The 14,206-nt window shown below is 39.8% G+C and overlaps 2 protein-coding genes across 2 annotated transcripts; one reads left to right on the top strand and one right to left on the bottom strand.

Annotated features, from left to right (window-relative positions):
• The first annotated feature begins 758 nt into the window (after positions 1 to 758).
• Positions 759 to 5,707, top strand: LOC131890315 (uncharacterized). Its single transcript, XM_059239634.1, has 3 exons — positions 759 to 815; positions 1,257 to 2,022; positions 5,172 to 5,707. Exons 2-3 carry the CDS (start codon positions 1,318 to 1,320, stop codon positions 5,553 to 5,555), a joined length of 1,089 nt encoding a protein of 362 aa, XP_059095617.1. The 5' UTR covers positions 759 to 815; positions 1,257 to 1,317; the 3' UTR covers positions 5,556 to 5,707.
• Positions 5,708 to 13,699: 7,992 nt separating this feature from the next.
• On the bottom strand, positions 13,700 to 14,206 carry LOC131891186 (uncharacterized). The gene is made up of 2 exons (XM_059240710.1): positions 14,201 to 14,206; positions 13,700 to 14,122 (listed from the first exon to the last, which is right to left on the bottom strand). Exons 1-2 carry the CDS (start codon positions 14,204 to 14,206, stop codon positions 13,700 to 13,702), a joined length of 429 nt encoding a protein of 142 aa, XP_059096693.1.

Here is a 14,206-nt window from a genome sequence, read left to right as displayed (position 1 = left end):
ATTTTGTCAGCATAAAGATGATACGTAGACAAACTTCTCAGGTCAAATGAATTTCGTTGTAAGCATCGTACATACCTTCTTGTGCCTAGAATTCCACCGTGTGAGGGATTGTCCATATGATTTATATTGCTTGAAATTTTTTTTAACCACCATTCAATTTGTTAAAACACAGGTACAATTGATATTGGTATTTAATCGAGACATCTTTCGTCATTTTGAATGTAGGGTTTGTCTGAATTGGTACAAAACATATTGATAACTTGGTTTGTTCGAAGGAAAAACACTGCTTCTCTTCTTGAGGCTTTTTCGGGTTCATCGTTTCACCGTCGCATTGCCTATGTCGTTAGCATCGATATGACGCATCTTCCCTTTCAGAATCTTTAGTATAAGCCACAAATTAAGCCTTGAGATAAACCGACCAATTACCAAAAATATAGCTGAAATACATGTATTTGCTTTTCCATTACTTCTTCGTAGTTAAGAATAAAGGCATTCACATCAATCGGCAAACAGCCAAAAGACGTAACCTTTATCAAATAGTTGGAAATGAATTTGAAATGCCACTTGAAATGCCACAAGAGAAAAGTAATTTCCAGTAATTTCCGACATATTTTTATCAAGTTACCGGGAATCGAACTAAGCGCTTAAAGATATCAAACTAGTATTGTCTCACAAAAAAATGATATTGAAAGGAAATTAGTTGGGAAGAACAAAAAACTTTCTCCGTTTTTGTTATCAATTCGAACGAAATTGACAAAGACAGTCATAAATGGACTAAACCTGAAGGGAACAAGACATTGTCAAGTCCTTTGATGGTAAGTTTTTTGCTTTGAAATCTGCTCTGTATTTATTAACAACTTCACTGCGAAACATACTGAAATGCTTCTTCACCCTGGTATCATTTGTTGATATGAGGATTTGATACTTTTGAACTTCGGATATAATTCATAGTGTATTTTTTTTAAACTTGCGAAGAAATTGCTTACATATATTAAGCATAGCTTTCTTGAGTGGGATAAGAACTTTGTTCTTCAATAGAAATAAAGAAGATGAGCACATTGATAAGTCCTTGAATGTAAGGTTGGTAGGACAATGTTTTGACAAAATTAGTTAAAAGAAAGGACGTGTTGCGGAGGTTGGCTGGGTTTGAAGTCTAGAACACCCAAATGTAAAAGGCTCCTACTTGCACTTGTACCCCAAGCTTATATAAATACATCGATACCTCTTATAACACTTCTTATGTGATTAAATTTTAGTTTGAATGTCGGCTGTTATTGGCTGAAGCTGTTGGTATTCAAAGCAATCCACGGACTTGAAATGGAACTTGTTCTTCGAGGATTGAAGTTCATTCTAGCGGTGGCTTGTTTGATTGGGTTTGTATGGCAGATTTTGGATCTCCTAGAAAAATGGATTGGGGCCAAAACAACGGAATCTAGTACTTGGAGCTCTTTTCAAACGATGCCTTTCCCCACGTTGTTAATTTGTGACTACGAGGGTTTTATCGAAACTCAACCATTCTACCACGAAGATTACAGGGGTATTGCTCGTAAGGTTGAAGTGCAGGTCATGCCTTTGGAGGGAACGCAAGTCATTCCAAACCATACGGTCAAAGAGTTTCCAACAATTTACAGTGGAATATGTCAGCTGGTCACATTCATCGATGAATATCCACCATTCTCGCCCATTCAACTGGCTTTGAGAGCTAAGATTTCGCACGTTGTCTATTTTCTGACCCCGGGAATGGAATTTTACTACATAATGCACGCCATTATCAGAGCCCAGCCCGAAGTTGTCGTCGAACATCCTACTCAAATTGAGATCTCCGTGCAGCAAGATATCAAGAAGGATCTGCCTTGTTTGGAGGGTATCTCGGACGAGGACCAAGCAGAATGCATGCGTGGGAAAGTCCGGCGAAACATTGACATTTTTAACACAACATGCTTTTCCTACCCGGTTTGGTATCATTTTCCTGAAGGCAAACTGTGCAATTCCACTGAGGATTTGCAAAATAACTTCTGGGTGGTAAGAATACGAATCTGGTAGCTACTTACTTCTTCAGGAAGCTAACTTATGTATTGGATCTTTGGGACGCATATTTGTTTTTTTTCTGAGTCAGTTGACCCATTTCAAACACGGCGGGACTCGCAATACTGATTAAGAGTTTGCGCAAATGCCAAGACTACTAGCAACGATTTTCGTTGTTATGAGAATAAAAGGAACATCGAGCAGGCGCTAAAATATCGTATATCTTCCAAAGGTTAGATTTGCATCAAATCCAATAGTAAATGCTCCGTTGATATGTTAAAACTTTGCCAAGAAATACAGTATACTTTTTCTATGCCTAAAACATAAATGAGCACAACTGTAAAAATACCCTTTAAAGTTTTGTTGGCAATTACCAATCACAGCTTAGCATTTTTTGCCTCAAAAAGTCATAGGGAACAACTTCGATCTTATTGCTATATGGATTTCTAGCCCACATAAAAAACTTGCATACCAAAAAACATTAAAAAAACTAAAATTTTCAAAATTCTGCTCAATGTAATTCAGGAGCACATTCGGTTAGCCCTTGAATTTAAGTTACTTTAGTAAAACGGGATTTAGTGGTCCAAATTTCATCGTTTTTTGCCCCAAAATGCCCCCGTTATAGTTAATTTAATTTCCCAAAGAATTAATATCGATTTCCATTATTACAAAAAAATGAACGAAAAAAAGGAACAATTTTTCGTTTTCTTGCATAACTTCAAAATAACTTAAAGCCTTATACATATATATAATCCTCAAAAAAAGCAAATTTTTGAAAATTATTTCAGAACCGAAAACAAGCTATCTAATCAGTTTCAACAAAGTTTTCAAGAAACGACAAAATCTATAGCATTGTCTTTTGTATGCATTGTCTTCAGAATTCAAGTGAATGAGTAACTGAGTGTGCGCATGATGATTGTAAAACTCATTTTCAAAAAATTCACTTTTAGTGTGTTTTAAGTGACATAATATAGCATTTTTAGCTGTTGTGAGACAATTTGATAGGGCGTTTTGAAAACCGTATTATCGTATTTCACTGTCCTGAAGCATGAATAGTTGCAATATCAATCAAAACTCACTTATTATCAAAACTAACAATTGTACAGGAAAAGTTGGCAATCTCAAGTTTTATCAAATTTATTCTTGATTAACGTTGAATAAAAATGTCCCTTTTACATAGATATAAGTTATTGCCAAAAGTGACAAATTTGAATGTTTGAAAACACTCTTGTTTCATTATTATATTTCAGTAGCATGATAGAAACGAGTAGCTTTTGATGGTTAAGGAATAATAATAACCATTTTTACTTCTTTTCGAAGTATTAAGTAACAATTATTACTTCTTTTAGCTCTTAACCAAATCTTAAAGAAAATGAAAAAAAATCATTTTTTTGTTATGCCATCGACAAAAGCAAATACGTATACGTCCTGGGAATAATCTCTAAAAGTGTAATGTGCAACTTACAAACCGTAGTAACTAAGCATCCAGAAAATAGCTGTTCTGTGAAATTCCTTGTCTATACATCACTTTCAAGTTCGCTCTCTCATTGCAAGTAATCTTAGTTATGTGTAGACATGAAATTTCACAGAACAAGCTTTTGCGGATGCTTAGTTATTAGGTTGTAAGTTGCCCATTACACTTTTAGAGATTATTCCCAGGACACAGATTATAAGGCCATAAAGTTTAATATTTATATGATAAAGTTCTCAGTAAAAGTTAAGAAATTGGCAAAAATGTTGAGAAAAAAGATTTCCTACTTTTGAATGTTACAACTCACCTCTGATATTTATGATTGCAAATCGAAAGGCAATATGACTAAATGAAATGCTTTTTTTGTTACTCATCAAAACCTTAAATTGGTGGCCTTGCTGCTTGGTCTGCAAGTTTGAAAAAAGGCGTACCTTTATCTCTTATTCGTCTCCAAAATTTAAAATTTTACACTAGAAATAAACTGTCTTGAATGGCTCCAACCTGTTTCACATTGCAATGTTCCCAAAAATAGCTACCCAGAACACTGAAAATACAAATGTTCACTTTTGTACATTTTGATATAATATCTATCTCGCACTAATGGATATTATGGAATTTACGCATACCAATTTATTGTCTTTTCGAAACTTGCTGATACAATGCCTAAAATTGCCAAAAAAAAAGAACTCACTCATGTAGGCGTTATACAATTTTCCTGCTGTGTGAAAAACCTATTATTCCGACATGAAACGTCATCTTGAAAGGAATATTGAACTTTGCAGAAAGTGGAAAATATCTTACTCTCAGTGTCACTTTTTACAAATGAGGCAATTTTGGTAAATAATCAGCTCAATAAAATTCCCTCAAACTCGTTGAAAAGTACTATGTAGGTAATGATCGTGTTTACGTAAAATTACTTGAAAAATTATTTCTATGTGCAAAACTTTCAAATTCACCCTCTATTCATAATACTCACTGACTACGTTTTTCACAGGAACAGGTTTTATTGCAAGCAATAGAAGAGTACATTCATGAGATTTTGAAGCACAAAACATCGTTTCCATTTTACTGTGGTTCTTCAGTGCAGTCCGATGACGGCTTTTATGTGTTACATAATCACTTTATTGTTGTGAAACTAAGTAAGATAATAAATCGTGCCCAAGGACTTCAAAGCTCAGTAGTCTTTGAGACTAAGACCTTACAAAGTAATTATTTAATCATTCAGAAAATCTCATGCGTGTAATATGATATTATGGTGGCTCTACACAGAACTACTTTTAAATAAATATTTTTACGTAAGTTGTTCCCTTTCAAATAACGAAAACGCATTTAGACATATTGGCATTTAAGCCAACATAAAACCAGAAATTAGAAGAATTATTTCAGACTACGGCTTTATGTTAAACTGCCATTGATCAAACTTAAACCGTTCAATGTTTTATCGGTTGAGAAATTAGATTAAAAGCAGGCCGATTTCACCCTGCCTCTCTTCTCTTGGGAGGTCGCCACTACCCAAAAAGGAATGCTACCCCGGTAACTGTTGCTAAAACAGCCAATCCTAAGCATTTATTGCAAAGGGTTGATGCTTCAAGAAAAGACAAAAGTAGTGTTAATAATCGATGTCAAATAATCCTAGTCAAACATGTTAAACTGTATAACCTCTATTCTTCCGTAGGCCGCCAACATTCACACGGTCCCGGCTTATGCCTATAAAGAGGAGGGTTGTTTCCTGCCTTGTCAGAGGACAACTTATGCAATACACGCCGTACCTTTTGGAGACCGTGCAACTAAAAGCGAGGATTGGTTCACCCTGGATCTTTTATTCACCACTGATTTGATCAACATTAAGAGTCGTGTCTCTTTGACTTACTTCTCAATGATAATTGCGAGTATTGGTGGAGCCATGAACTTGTTTCTAGGCCTCTCGGCATTCACAGTACTTCTGGACTTCATTAACAAGATGCATGATGCTTGGCAAAAGCGAATGACAGCCAGACAAGCATCAGTGGCAGTGAAAACGCCTGAAATTCAAATAGTGAAACCTGTAATGCTGTTTTGAATCTTGTGGCTCTTTTCTAACATTGCATCTAAAAAGTAAGCATATGTAATGTTCAAATATTTCTTCACCAAATGCAATTGGACTGCACACACAGTTTTTTTAGAGACATGGATGAAAATTTCGTGTTAATGAATAAAACACATTGAAATGAATAGCTTTGGGCATATTCCTCGACGTGGCCTTCTTTAGCGGCCACGACTGCCACCAAACTTCGACCAACTCCATCACAGTTGGAACGTGAGGACAACAAGCTACGTTATACCGCGGACTTCTAGAGATATGGACGGGGAAAGGAAGAAAAAAATCTTATCGCCTTTAAAATCCTTTATTCCAAATAACCACGTCATACGACGACAAAATCTTTTTGAGTAGATGAACTTGGCCAAATTCGAGCCTAAAATTATCCTTAGGGAACTCAGGAGTTAAGGCCAAAATTATGTAGTGAAAACAACAAAGTCTTCAAATTTTTGCCCTGCTCTTGGTCATCTAAATAGGCTTTTGACGACACAACTTCGAAAAAAAACACTTAACATGTAAATAATATAAAATAGACCAGCCTTTACTTAAAGGGATCTATGCTTCTTATTTTATTACTTTTATTCGAAAAGTGGCTAAGTGGTGCTGTGACCAAGCACTCGCCGATATATCGGGAAGCTCGTTTACAGTCCATATTTCGAGTTCATGGTTGTTTTGTTTGTTACAAAGTCAGATGGCAGCTCGCTCGCTCGCTCGGCCTGCCAACTGATTTTGGTTGTCCCAATTGAGGGATATTACCACTTCGTCGTCACAGCCAACAGTAATTATCACCTCACCCTCGGGAATGACCGCAGGTTCGCCCATTTAAGCTATTAAAGCAGCACTCATGCTGTAATTTAAATACCGCAAAGAAGCTTGGACTTGACTTCCCTGGGATCGAACCAGGATTCGCAAATTGGAAAGCGGATGCTCTACCAATACGGTATCCCACAAAGCCTGAACTTCATGGTTATTCCAATCATAACTTTTTGGTCATACTCAATCGCCATTTTTGATGGGTTTTTTCCCTTGCAGATGTGACGTATGGTGGGTGGCTTTCCAGAATTCGGACATGGTTTTTTTTTAGAGTGAAAAATGAAAGTGATTTGTAGACCTCGAAAAAAAGGTTGCCTTCTTACCTTTTTGACCGAAATCATTATTTCTTAAAGTTGAGAAAAATGGCAAAAACGTTGGAAAAACGTAAAGATTAAGCTGTCGAAAGGGTGTAAATCTGCTAAAAAACCAAGTATCGATGATGCAAAATGAAATGTTAAAATGGGGAAAAGGTTGTTTTAGCTCGCTTTTAGCCTCCTTGTTGCATTTTCATTTGTTACAAAATATACTACGTATCCCGTATTGAATGCATCAACAAAAAACAAGACCCTGGCCCAAAGGGAGTAGATCTACGTTTAATTACTTTCCAATATATCCTCCCTTAAGCTTCAAACAAGCCTTGATTCGACCTGGCATGCTATTTTCAAGGATCTAATTCAAATGGAGACTCGTCAGAAAACACCACTTTCTTCCAATCCTCATTTGTCCAATCTTTTACCATCTTACAGAACTTGATGCTCTTCTTCTTTTGTTCGTCGGTCAGTTTGGGAATAATTCGAGGTCTGTAGGGTTTGACTCCAAGAGTTTTCGATGAATGTCGATCAACAGATGATTTGGAGGTTGGATGACCATTGTTGATATTACCATATTATGAACAATGAAAGTCAGGTTTGAAATTTGTGGTTGCTCTTGACTACTTTGGGGGAGTTCTTGGTTTCAAATCTTGTAGCATTTGCTACTTTATTGTTTACATCTTCTCAATTAAAAATCACTGGACTGAAGACCTGATTCAGTCCAATTTCAAGCAAAGTAAAATCTCTCTTTGGCTTAAGTATGATGCATCAAATTTCCTAAGCTTCCAGATTTTCACAGCTTAAGTCATAGACTTCTAACAATGTGTTATATTCTCGTGCCACTATCTGTCCTCATGTGCTATGTCTATGATTACCAACAACCTCAATAAAATCAATTACGTTCCGAGCTTCATACCAGACAGACTCATGCTACTCTCAGATCACCCAGATCTAACACAATGAAGCTTTACTGGCTTGACAATGCCGAATACTGTTTTTCCATCGTGACTTGTGCGACATTGTTTCAAACCTTCAGAAATCATTACCCCATTCAGAGTCCGAATTTTAACTCCTCAAAACATTTTGATGCAATACATTTTGACCAATTATGCCAAGATTAAATGCTAATGCTCATTATGGAAAAAGTCAATAGTCTTCAAATTTTAGGCTTTAGGAGTGTTTGCAGCCAAAAACACAATTTCTTTGGAGAATTATAGTCTTGACGGGGCAAAACTCACAAAATATTGGTCATCTAAATTTTAGGAAGAGTGCCTAGTAACGGCATTACATTTTTTTGTGAGTAATGGTTGTGTAACGAATTGCAATTTTTGAACAAACTAATTGTCACCGCAATTTGTTCCTTTTTTTGAGAAACGACTAATGCCCTGCTTGTTAACTACTTTTGCAAATGTTATTGCTGGAGGTGTGATACATTTTGCCCCCTTGGCCATTCATTTCCTTTGAATGCCCAAGTTCAAAGCGTGAACCTTTATATGAGAGTGGTTTTCATATTTTTCACTTCCATTTGCAAATATTTTGCTGAATAAACCTAGCCAAGATTAGGATAAATATAATGCTGAATTAAAAACCATTGATGTAGTTCAAGTTCATTAACGAGTTCCGATCAGGATTGCAACATAGAATCGTAACCCTGAAAAGGTACGTAACAAATGACTCCGTGACGTATTAAAGTGAAAAAATTATACCAAGATGCATTACTAATGTTCATTGGTGCATAAATTTAACGTTATTTAATGTTCAATTTAGGATTATTTGAAACCAAAGCTGTAATTTTCTGGGAAATTGGGTTAGAAAACACTTGAATGTTTAAGATGTTTAAACTAAGAATTAAAAAAGTCTACTCATCACTCTTATTTCACTATCTCACATAACATCAGATCATTCATAAGAAATGCAATCTCTTTTGTTTGTGTCTGTCTTCACATAATTTCAAAAGTTTTGCATGAATCAGAAACAGTCATTATTTCTTCTTACTAGATGACTAGCCCTCTACTTCTTACTAACGCAATGTTTCATTTTTTGGCCGCTAGAGTTTGTTCAACTCTTACCTCGCAGCCCTTATTGTACATGTATCCGATCCTTGCCCTGGCTTTGACCATTGATAATTTGAGATGGTTGATGAAGGAGAGTTGAGTGGAGAATGTGAAACAGACATAAGTAAAATTATTGACGATTTCAATCGGACCATGGTGGATATGGAAGGAGGTGGGAGGCAGACGACCTTTATGGAAAACCATGGCCTTCGTCTTGATGTTTTTGACTTGAAGGCCGTTCTCTTTGCAATAATTTGCAATTCCACGGCTGAATCAGCCAAGAGAACCAGGTCGTCTGCATATTGTAGATGATGAACAGAAACATGGTTAAAAGTGGGGCCTTGGTGTGTGAGGGCTTCGGGCAGGTTGGATACATAGAGATTGAATAGAATTGGCGATAGCGGATCCCCCTGTAAAAGGCCAATGGAAGTAAAGCAGCAGGGCGATAGGTCTTCTTTGCCAGAACGAATGGAGTATCTGAGTCCTGCATAGATGTTGGACAACAGACACAGATTGAACGCGGAACCCCCCACACTTGGAGTTTGAGGAATAACCGCGTTCGGTCCACCCTGTCGAATGCTTTGGAGAAATCCACAAAGCATCCGTACACTCTCCACTTACTGCTGATGTTGGAATGCACAATTTCATATAGGAGAGTAGCTGCCGTGGTAGTTGAGCAGCTTCTCCGGAAACCGAATTGGAACTGGGGAAGGAGATCCCTATCCTCGGCCAATCTGGAGAAGCGGGCAGCTAGTAGGGTGGACATCATCCTCAAGAAGAGGTTCTCTAGGGCAATGGTCCGATAGTTGTCTGGAATATCCCTGGGTCCTTTTTTATGGATGAGGATGATAGCTGACCCCATTCACTCTGGCGGGAAGAAAGAAGAATGGAGGGCGAGGCTGAATAGGTCTTGGAGGAGGAGTGGCTGGGCTTGGGTCCGGAGAAGTGAAAGTTGGAAGGGAGAGACCCCAGATGTTGAGGGGGCTTTGCTCTTCATCTTCTTGAAGGCCACGTCCATCTCGGGATCCGTGAAGGGCTGCAAAAGGGATGGTGTTCTTTTGGGCACCCCTGGACCTCCTCCACTACTGTTTCCGATGTTGCTGCTAACAGTTCTCGACAGTGGAGGAGGAATTGTCTCACGGGAATCTCCGAGTTAGTGGGGGGCTTTTTGGCACGTTTGTACAAGCCCGCCATCCTGGACGAGGCCAATGAAGAGAGTAGGTTCTCCACTTCCAAACTTTGGTGGGCTGACTCGGCGCTGTGCAGAGACTTGTGATATGCAATTCTTGATATCGCATATTGCTCCCAAGTCTCCGGTGTTGCCTCGTTTTGGCATTTCGCAAATTTTTGGAGCATTTGACCCCTCAGCTCACGATGGTAGGGGCTGAACCACGGGGTCTTGAGTCCTCTGCTCCGCCTCTGCACTGAGGAGGACCCCTTTAAATGCTTGCAAAATGCCTTGGGCCATTGCAGCTGGATTGCTCACAATCCCGGTGTTGATGGATAGCTGCAGGGCCTCAAGTTGAGCCTCGCTCTTCTGCATATTGACCCCACACCTCCCATTTCGAGTCATGCCCAGATGATGGAAATTTCTGGGCATCTTAAAGGTGACTTAAATCAGGAGGTGATCAGAAAACGGCCAGTGGATGAACGAAACTGGCCGGAGATGGAATATTTTCTGATATGAAAATGTGGTCAAGTACAGAGGCGCCCCGGGAGTAGGTGTGTGTTGGGACTCCCGGGTAGGAGCGCAGAGTGATTCTCCATTGGCTCAAGATCTGGACGACTTCGGAGAATTCACTCGAGTCAGGACGGATGTTGAAATCACCACCAATGATCACTTTCTCCGGATTCTTCACCTTCTGAAGGATGGATGTGAGGTCCGAGACGAGATCATCATAGTCTGTGGTTGGCTGATAGTAAACGCCAATGATGGTAAAGCCTTGGGCATCCACGGCTATGTGATGAGGAGAGGACAAGAGACGGGTGGGCTCAAAGCTTTTGGTATTATAGAGCTCCAACCCACCGCTGGGCCGACCACCTTTCACCCCTGGCTGGTGGACGGAATGTACTGACCAGTCACCCAGTGATTCGACCAAAAAAAGCCACAACCAAGTGCAGGATTGTCCTGAATGCATCCTTGCCGGACATCCAGGACAAAACTCGCACTTTAAATACAATGCTATTACAAGGACCCAATATGTTGCCACAAATCATGCAGCTTATCATGCGTTCCAAAACGAAAATATTTATATTTTATTTATTTTTATTGCATCCATTGACATTCAAACATTTTTTTATTGGTTCGTTTGTCAAACGAGTCAGATAGGGACATGCTCCAATATGTTTGGGTTCCCCCAGGCCAAACAGAGCCAAACCTTTATCGATTCATTTGATTGCCTTTTGGATGTATATGTAGCCCGTTTGTTGCTATGTGGAGCTTGAAACAAACGGCAAAGAAATGGGAAAACCTATGTCCTCAAGCGGTTAAAATCATCTTGGAGAAAACATATATGGACGACATCCTAGTAACCTCGAACACAATATAAGAAATGAGTCGTTTAATTCGAGAGATCTTGAACATTCTAGAGAGTGGGGGATTTTATGGCCATAAGATATCAGCCAACGAGCCTACCATTCTAGATAGCATAGACGATCAGAGAGTTGACCGATCGCAAATAATAACAATTTTAGGTTTGAAGTTGGACTATGCGAGGGACCACTTCTATTTCAATTTGGATGAAAAGTTCAAACAATTTGACGAAAATGCGTTAAAAATAACTCGTCGACAAGCTGTTTCTCTGGCTAGCCAAGTTTTTGACACCCAAGGCTATGTGTCCTCGTTCATTATGAAATACAAACGTATCTTGCCAATGCTGTGGCTGCACAAAGCAAGTTGGGACGAAAATCTATTGACAAAATTGGCCAAAAACGCTTATGATAATGTAACACCAGATCTTTTAGCACGCAAGACCGTCAATCTGTTCTAAGAATGGATACGTCAGATCCCCTTGCTTAAAAAGTTATCTTTATAGATGGCTGGGGAGACCAATCCAATATATAGCCATCTTTAGTGATACCAGCAGTTTGGGGATGGGGGTGGCCGCCTATCTTGTCTCTGACAACGGCAAGGGGGAAAGGAGCTCTCAACTTACCTTTGCGAAGAGTTCGCTCATGCCCAAGAATCTTTGAGATGGTGCGAAGAACGAAGACGCCCTCACCATTGCCAAGGTAGAACTGGTGCCTCATGGCTGCTAATATGGGCCAATATTTGTTAAAAACGTACGAGCCTAATTCTAAACAAGACAACCTTCTATATTTTATTATTATTATATATATTTGCGGCTCTCGGCCATGACAACAAATGTATAAAAAGACTGATCAGTTTGGCGATATCACAGGTGGTATTAGGGAAGAATGACTAGATGTACCTCAGTGCACATGGTAGAACTGAAGAGGGTTGGAGCAGACATTGCAGATGCAGGAGGGTAGAGGGAGGTGATAAAAAACTTGGTTATTGCAGTAGAGAGGATGGGCTAGGTTGAACAACTCCTTTGTCAGCTCCCGTCGATGATGGAATTTGGCGGGGAGCCGGGCAAAGGTACGTGACCTCCAATATTCCGAGGGGATGTAGGGCCACGGACAGTAGGTTTCCGTCCTGTCCGTGGCGGCACACGCGAGCTGATGCCCGGACATCATCCTCGGAAAGGTCAGTTTCCCAAGACTATTGAATACCGACCTTGCCAGCCCGATTGTGAGGGGCTCAGTCTCGCAGATGAAGTGCATCCTTGAGTTATTGGCATATTGGGGCACGCAGAGATATTGCTTCAGATATTTGGAGAAGCAGGCATATTTTACGGACTCTTTATTGAATTTCTTAAAGCAAAAGTGTGAAATGCACTAAGACAAAAAGCATACGTACAGTCCACCACTTTTTAACAAACACGATAGAACTATGCAAGGGGATTTCAAAGCCTTACAACCTTTGAGATTATCGCTCCAGGAGCCTTACAACATCTTAATGATAACCCGGGAAATGTTCTCTGTGACCAGGGGATATAACCTTCTGCACTTTGGTTCCAATGAGAATTAGTATGGATTCTTGGCTAAAACGGGTAGTGGACAAATCATACACCCATCCAAAGACTCTAGTTCGACCATTGGTCAAAGGACAAAGTGGAACTCTCCATCCACTTCCACCTGTTTGAATGAAATGTAGAAATGTGACAATGGCGCTGACAGTCTCCCACCTGTCGGGTTGTTATTTTGGATAGGGCATGAGGACCACCAAGACATTACGTTTAGGAGTAAGAGACCGTGTTCCAAGGTCTCTTGGGAGAAGTGTCGCAATCTGCGTGTCGGTGGAGCTATCTTTGGAAATCCTGATCAGCTGGTGCACCCTGTGCCGCCCGGTCAGCCCTATTCATCTTAACCATACTTAACCTGAAAAAAACCTTATCCTTTTCCGAAGTCAGTCAAACAAGGAATACCAAAGAGCATACACCGTTGTAAGTTGTCTCTTATTTCTTAGACTAAGAATTATTGTTGTCGTGTTTATCAAGTTCAAATCAGAACGTCCCATAGCTACGGTAGGTCTACCCCATATTTCGACGCGGCCCAGTGCCATCAACGTTTTGAGCTGACAAAAGATCTGTTCAATCTGACCCACCCACTCTATTGCAATAACCAAGATTTTCATCATTTACCTCTCCCCACCTGTTTACGCTCCTTCTTCAATTTCCCTCTTCACTTTTTTCATGTGCACTGAACCAATCCTTTCATTAGCACTTCCTTGATGGCAAAAGGAAACCTGCTACGTTTAGACTTAATCTATCAATGGACTATTTCATTTAAGGTATAAAGTCATATTGTTGAAGGTATGCAAATATATTTCATTCAAAAACTAACATGAAAAATAAGTTAAAGAAATGTAAGAAGGAGGGCCTTTTCAGTTGGAATGAGGGGCACGGTTGTAAGGGGTACGTTTGTAAGGGGCACTCCTGTAAGGGGTGCGCGGGTAAGGAGCGTGTTTGGAAGGCGTGCGCTTGGCAGGAACAGGGTAGAACTCGTACTTCAGTGCTCCTCCATATTGTACCTCACCCAAATATCTAGAGTAGGCGTCAGCCAAGTATCCATATTGGGCATTAGCCGCATTGTTGTTTGCAATATGGGTATTGCCAGTAGGAAGGGCCACACGGTTGGTGGCATAGTTATTACGAACTTCGTTTTGAGCAAAGCTGTCTTTGACATCGTCAACCGTGGGATATTGGTATTGGTGGGCAATGGGCTCCTCTATATAAGAGGGGGCGGGACGATAGGGGGCATTGTCGGCCAGAGCAACAACCAAGAGAGCAATGAGGCTGATGAAGGTCTGAAAAATATACTGATATTGATTTTGGTTTGTTTAGAGGATGCATGGCCAGAAGCCGCAGTTGACAAATCTACTTACCTTCAT

This window comes from Tigriopus californicus, chromosome 11, assembly GCF_007210705.1.
Source record: "Tigriopus californicus strain San Diego chromosome 11, Tcal_SD_v2.1, whole genome shotgun sequence".
Lineage (NCBI taxonomy): Eukaryota > Metazoa > Arthropoda > Copepoda > Harpacticoida > Harpacticidae > Tigriopus > Tigriopus californicus.
Note: the sequence above shows the minus strand (reverse complement) of the source record. Positions and strands in the feature narration are given on the sequence as shown.